General features: G+C 42.0%; 1 protein-coding gene across 1 annotated transcript; it reads left to right on the top strand.

Annotated features, from left to right (window-relative positions):
- Positions 1–6,085: 6,085 nt before the first annotated feature.
- Positions 6,086–6,814, top strand: LOC139443856 (saposin-like protein 11). Its single transcript, XM_071224754.1, has one exon. It carries the CDS (start codon positions 6,086–6,088, stop codon positions 6,812–6,814), a length of 729 nt encoding a protein of 242 aa, XP_071080855.1.
- Positions 6,815–7,081: the final 267 nt, after the last annotated feature.

The following is a 7,081-nucleotide window of genomic DNA, read 5'->3' as shown; positions in this document are numbered from 1 at the left end:
AAAAGATTTTGTTAACGAATCCGCCGACTTTAAATACATTTAAATGTAAAAATAAAATGAAAAGCAGTGTTGTTTTATCCCGCCGACCTGAAATAAGTGAAATATTTAAAAACTCATTTAACGTCGCTATCAATAAATTCTTGAAAATTCTACGATTAAACCTGTTGATAATGTATCGTATAAACTTCAAAACACAACGAAATTATATATATATTCCGACTTGAATTTTGCGGCCAAACAACCGTTAAATAAAAAAAGAAAGTCTGGCCTTGGAAACACATATTTCCTAGCTATGTTAAGGCCGGGATCTCCGCGGATGAGATGCATGTATTATACACATGACGAGAATCGAACCCCGACCTTTGCAGTAAATACGTGTTCTTTTATCAACAAAGTATGTCGTAACATAATTGTATATAAAAGAAATACTTACAAAGGGTGCCAATTTATGGATGTGTCAACAGGTGTAATATCTTTTAGTACTTATAAGTACCTTAAATACCCCTGCTGTGTATATACATGTAGATATAAGAACATACAGTGTGATATCAGAGTGAACGAATAGCTGTGAACATATGGTGTCGAGGTATTTCTATGTTTAGTATTCAGTATACACTTTATGAAGAGCTGTGACAACATATAGTGTGGTGGTATTTCAATGTTTAGTATTACACTTCATGAACAGCTGTGACAACATATAGTGTGGTGGTATTTCTATGTTTATTATTACACTTCATGAAGAGCTGTGACAACATATAGTGTGGTGGTATTTCTATGTTTATTATTACACTTCATGAACAGCTGTGACAACATATAGTGTGGTGGTATTTCAATGTTTAGTATTACACTTCATGAACAGCTGTGACAACATATAGTGTGGTGGTATTTCTATGTTTATTATTACACTTCATGAACAGCTGTGACAACATATAGTGTGGTGGTATTTCTATGTTTATTATTACACTTCATGAACAGCTGTGACAACATATAGTGTGGTGGTATTTCAATGTTTAGTATTACACTTCATGAACAGCTGTGACAACATATAGTGTGGTGGTATTTCTATGTTTATTATTACACTTCATGAACCGCTGTGACAACATATAGTGTGGTGGTATTTCTATGTTTAGTATTACAGTTCACGAACAGCTGTGACAACATATAGTGTGGTGGTATTTCAATGTTTAGTATTACACTTCATGAAGAGCTGTGACAACATATAGTGTGGTGGTATTTCTATGTTTAGTGTTACACTTCATGAAGAGCTGTGACAACATATAGTGTGGTGGTATTTCAATGTTTAGTATTACACTTCATGAACCGCTGTGACAACATATAGTGTGGTGGTATTTCTATGTTTATTATTACACTTCATGAACAGCTGTGACAACATATAGTGTGGTGGTATTTCAATGTTTAGTATTACACTTCATGAAGAGCTGTGACAACATATAGTGTGGTGGTATTTCAATGTTTAGTATTACACTTCATGAACAGCTGTGATAACATATAGTGTGGTGGTATTTCTATGTTTAGTGTTACTCTTTATGAACAGCTGTGACAACATATAGTATGGTGGTAATTGTATGTTTAGCATTACACTTAATGAACAGCTGTGAGAACATATAATATGATGGAACACCGTTGTTACATCGTTCACTCGTTACGACGTAGATCCGGGTTCGAATCCCCATATGGGTACAAAGTGTGAAGCCCATTCATGGTGTTTGCACCACGTTTGTACACACCACCATCAGTGAAGTACGATCTGTGTCCCATGTCTTCCCCCATCTGTTGTTCTAACGCTGGGGGAACATGTACCTCATCTCAACCGTTCAAGTAGTTATGTTCCGGCGAATATAAAGCAGTAACTAGAAAAGGTAGGCCTGTACAAGTCACTTGATTCACTCAGCTTCACAGTCGTAACCACTGGAAGTGTCCAGTAGGTTGGGCCCATATGGTTGTTTCTCGTCTTGAGGGTACAATGTAAGCTGGGGGCTTCTTTAACAACTATAAGCAACAAACGTATATCTGAACACTTCTTTCCGTTAACAACACACACGCAAAACAACAGCAAAAAACAAATAAACATATTATCATTGTATCATCGTTGTTTTTAACTATAATGTCATCTTTGACATGTAGATGTTTTGATATTTCAGACAAAAAGTATCGGTGGAACTCACACGTGGCTGATCGTGACAGAGAAGTAGCGTATTTCAGAAAGTATCGGTGGAACTCCGATGTGGCCCGGCCATCGCAGAATCAGTTATAATTCTTCAGCTTCGATATAAAAACAACTCGCTGTCAAAGATCTGTTAAAGAAACATGACATAAATTGCCGTGCAAAAGAAAGCATACACCCATGTTTGATGGTGACTGAACTTAACAAACAAGAAATGGTTATTCGGTGGTGATATCTTTGATACGGGTATCAAGGGTTTTGGACCTTAAGTTTGCAGTGTTTCTGAGACTGTTTTCATCCCAAAAACGTTGGTAATGTTTTAGTCAATTTTTAAGAGTAAACCTTCCTTTGCCCGGCAGTATATGAACATTTGATACAACAAAGACACGACAAAGATATTGAGTCTTCTTAGAATACCTGGCTTAGTGGAAGTGACAGATCTAAACTAAAGCTTCCGTCATGGGGTCTTTTCTGATAAAACCCTGATAAGTCTATCTAATACACTTCTTCAAAACACGCGAGCGCATTCTTCGCATATATACTGTTGGCATGGGACGGGTCTCGCTACAGGAATTCCCCTGCCAAATTAATTCACATATCCAACGTTGTACAGAAAGGTGGGTCGTATGCTTCCTGGCTCCGTACGAGACATCTGCAGCGGCTTCTCACTAATAGCCCTACTTAACACATATTGCCACATATTTAATTCTCAAGCAGGTTTGTTTACAGCGGGAATGTGCACGAGGTGGGTGTCGACTGGGCGTGTCGGTCGACACGCTGCCAAGAATGCCAGCGAGCGTCAGTCAGCCACGGTTCAGACTACACGCCAAGAACCAGGAACACACTGCCGGCAAATACTTCCCTAATACTGCACACTGCCGGCAAATACTTTCCTAATAAGCTACACGAAAGAACATCGAGGACATTTTTTTGTTAATCTTCCAATGCACAAAAACTGCGTGTGTTTCTTTTAATAGTTCCGCTGGCATGTTTTGGCACTGACAAGAATTGAGTCTTGATTTAGACCCTGTCGAGGTCGTTTTTCTACGATTACGTAATTACAACACAAGCGACTGTTCCACGTGAAGGTCCCTGGCTCACATCAACGTTCTATTTAATGATAACCGAATAACATCATGTGTTCTAACCGGGTCAGAATAGGAACCAGAATCTCGACCAAACTGCAATAACGGTTTGGAGGAGTAGGATACTTTATCAGACAGACAGAAGGGGATTTTTAATTCGGGCGCAAAAGATTACCATTGAATTATTTGGGTTTTTGCTTATTCCAGCTATATCATCTAATTTCCACAGACAATCCAGTGATTGACATTGTGAACATCAACCGAGTCAGCAAGCCTGTCCATCCGATCCCGTTAGTCGCATCTTACGACGAGCATGGGTTGCTGAAGACCAATTCCTACCCGTATGTTTACGGGGGTGAGTAAATGTTGTTTAGAGGCGCAAATGCCAGGTTTGAAACGACAAGTCCGTAAATAATCGAGCCTGGGTCCGAAAATTAGTTGTTGATACCACGAACACCGATCAAAGCACCTCATACAATCATCCAGGTGACACTTTAACTCAGTAGGCTCAATGAGACATATTTTACCGAGAACCACTTCCAGATGAGAATCCCTCGGAGCACAAGATTCTAAATCTGTGAAAACAACGCACGCACGCACGCACGCACGCACGCACGCACGCACACTAACACATTCACACATGGTGTAAAACGCCCGCATACGTACCGGAGTAGCCTTGCTTCTAGGCTGTACTGAATAATAAGCCCATGGGTGTACAATAGAGGCAAGTCTAGATACGTGGACAATACTCTAGGGACCCCAGTCTCTTATAGGGACAGCTTGTTCTTATTATTTATATAATCCTGAAATTATGACTTAAACTATTTTTTGTCTTAGAGTCTTGTGCAAGTCTAGTGTCGGTGTTTCATCAATCTTTGTTAGATGTCACTCCGCGTGGGGATCCCGGGTTATACCAGGTCCCAGGTCAACCTATGCTGGTCGTAAAAGACTGTATGGACTGCATAGTCAGGCAGAGTGTCCTTGTTATTGTGTTCTATTATACCCGACGGTGTGTTCATAATACGAATCACTGAATTACCTGGGTCTGATTCGATTAGTTTCAGGATGCCGTCATATTACTCGAATATTGAATAGTGCGGCGTAAAACAACAATAAGCCCTAACCTTCAGGTCGAGCCATTTGGGTGACCTCGCTCCGCGGCATAGTGAATAAATATTGTTTGGGGCATATTTTGAATACCACACGTTTCAATACATCAGGCTTAATGTTCTTGGGTATTTTAAGTAAAGAGGAAAGAACGTGCAGGTACAGATGACCTGATTCGACCTCGTCACGTGACACAAGTTTGTAGCTGCATATTAAAAAACACTTTGTACTTTGGAATGTATTTGATAGATATAGATATGGTTAAATATAGAATAGCTTTGACTAAATAAAGATTAAGTTGGCATAATATTAGGGTGAAAGAGGAAGTTGGTTCGCTTTTAAGTTACAACCTGGTGAAAGAATTTCCTCCTTTTGCAGTCATGATATTGAGGATGAATGCCATGTTATAATGGGATGCTGAGGTTTGGCGTTAAACAAAAAACAAACAATATTATATAAAATATGTGTTACGTGTATGACTAATCTTTATTATACGTGACATATGTTTTCTAATAAATATCAGTACGGCGTTTTAGTGCTTAATAACATGTTTATCTCATCTCGTCATGACTAAACAAGGTGGACATTTTCACTCGTGGCTGCGAAAATAGCAACTGTTTCAGGTAACTGGATGAAGGGAAGATATCATTAGACAAGATTAGCCACGTATCATGGCTGTATGTTAGGATAACCTACTTGTACGTGACGTATCTTGACATTAAGGGGTACCTGTTCCTGGGAACTAAAATTGATCGGGACTCCGTTGATTAACTAGGAAGTTCTTCTCTAGATATTACTGAAGACCAAGAAGTCGATGTCGATATTCCGCCCATTTCAATATAGTCGTTTGATATCAAACATGATTATATCTTTATTCCTCGAAACGCAAATACAGCGGTACGCTGTCGGACAAAAGAAAGTATACACTCATGTTTGATGGTGGCTAAAGGAAACGAAAAGAAATGTTAATTCGATGGCGATATATTTGATACGGGGATCAAGTTGACAGTGTCGACGCCTGTTTTCAACCTAGTAACATTTTGACACTGTTTGTAATTTTTTGGTGAAATCTAAATTTAATGTTTAAGTGTATACGTTCCTTTGCCGGGCAGTTTAGTACATACGCTCTTAAAGTGTGCCCAGCTGTCTATCCCCCCACCCCCACCCCAACCCCCACGCCATACACTAACGCCTTCTTTCACCCCTTCAGCGCGACACTTGGCGGCGGGACAGACACACTGACATGCCCAAGGGAGCCATGCATCCATCTTCACTACAGCAACCATCCTCTCCATCTGGAAAATGCATTAAGGGAAGAGCTGGCCTTTACTTACTAATATACACGTCAGCTCTGTACTCTCAGGCTACGTGTCAGGAATCCACTCCAATACTGGACGCGCTCCGTCACCCAAGGGAGTGGGTCTGTTGAGAAGTCACCGTGTCAGATGTCGTGGTGGTAGGTCACATACCATCCACATCACCACGTGTACAGGTGCATGCATATCAGTATATAAGTGCAATAATCATGGACGCGACGTTAAACTCCATTTCACGTCACCTCACCTCCGTTCAATGCCCTGACTTGTGGACAGGTGGCGAGTTCATTGACCTTCATATTGTCACGATTCCCTCATTTACTAATTGACGCAAACACGACGAGGCATATCCTGCACGACATCAGGACACACAGAGCATTAATAACTTATCCATGGTGGGTTCAGCCCGCCAGCTCTGTAGCAGTGTCAGGTGTCATCCCTGCCATCAGACCTCTCAGTCCCACGTATCAGTCCCACGTCTCAGTCCCAAGTCTCAGTCCCACGTCACAGTCCCACGTCACAGAACAGAGTCTCAGTCCCACGTCTCAGTCCCAAGTCTCAGTCCCAAGTCTCAGTCCCACGTCTCAGTCCCACGTCTCAGTCCCAAGTCTCAGTCCCACCTCTCAGTCCCACGTCTCAGTCCCACGTCTCAGTCCCACGTCTCAGTCCCACGTCACAGTCCCAAGTCTCAGTCCCACGTCTCAGTCCCACGTCTCAGTCCCACGTCTCAGTCCCAAGTCTCAGTCCCACGTCACAGTCCCACCTCTCAGTCCCACGTCTCAGTCCCACCTCTCAGTCCCACCTCTCAGTCCCACGTCTCAGTCCCACGTCTCAGTCCCAAGTCTCAGTCCCACGTCACAGTCCCAAGTCTCAGTCCCACGTCTCAGTCCCACGTCTCAGTCCCAAGTCTCAGTCCCACGTCACAGTCCCACGTCACAGTCCCAAGTCTCAGTCCCACGTCTCAGTCCCACCTCTCAGTCCCACGTCTCAGTCCCACGTCTCAGTCCGACCTCTCAGTCCCACCTCTCAGTCCCACGTCTCAGTCCCACGTCACAGTCCCAAGTCTCAGTCCCACCAAACGTCTGAAATCCGCACTTCGTAATTTTGAACGTACGGTATAAACCATAACGGAGGCCACACTCGAATCTGTAGAACCAGGAAGTAGAATCAACGAGTCCCGAAGGTCTGAGTTGATTTTACTTTCGAATCAACAGATTGGAGTGGTTTCTCCGACTTTCACCATGTTATGGTTGATGCATAATTTTTCTATAACTTTGTATAATGACCTGTAGTTGTGTCAGTTTTACTTATTTAAAATGCACGTTCAGAAGAGCCAGTGAATTCCTGGCTCGGAATCAGCTGCAAGCTCAATGAAGTGACGTCGTGAT

Source organism: Haliotis cracherodii, unplaced genomic scaffold, assembly GCF_022045235.1.
Source record: "Haliotis cracherodii isolate W230 unplaced genomic scaffold, xgHalCrac1.p SCAF_5, whole genome shotgun sequence".
NCBI classification, from domain to species: domain Eukaryota; kingdom Metazoa; phylum Mollusca; class Gastropoda; order Lepetellida; family Haliotidae; genus Haliotis; species Haliotis cracherodii.
The sequence above is the reverse complement of the archived record's forward strand: the minus strand, read 5'-3'. Positions and strand labels throughout refer to the sequence as shown.

Coding starts and splice junctions, on each gene's coding strand:
- LOC139443856 (XM_071224754.1), top strand. CDS start 6,086: ATGGTGGGTTCAGCCCGCCAGCTCTGTAGCAGTGTCAGGTGTCATCCC.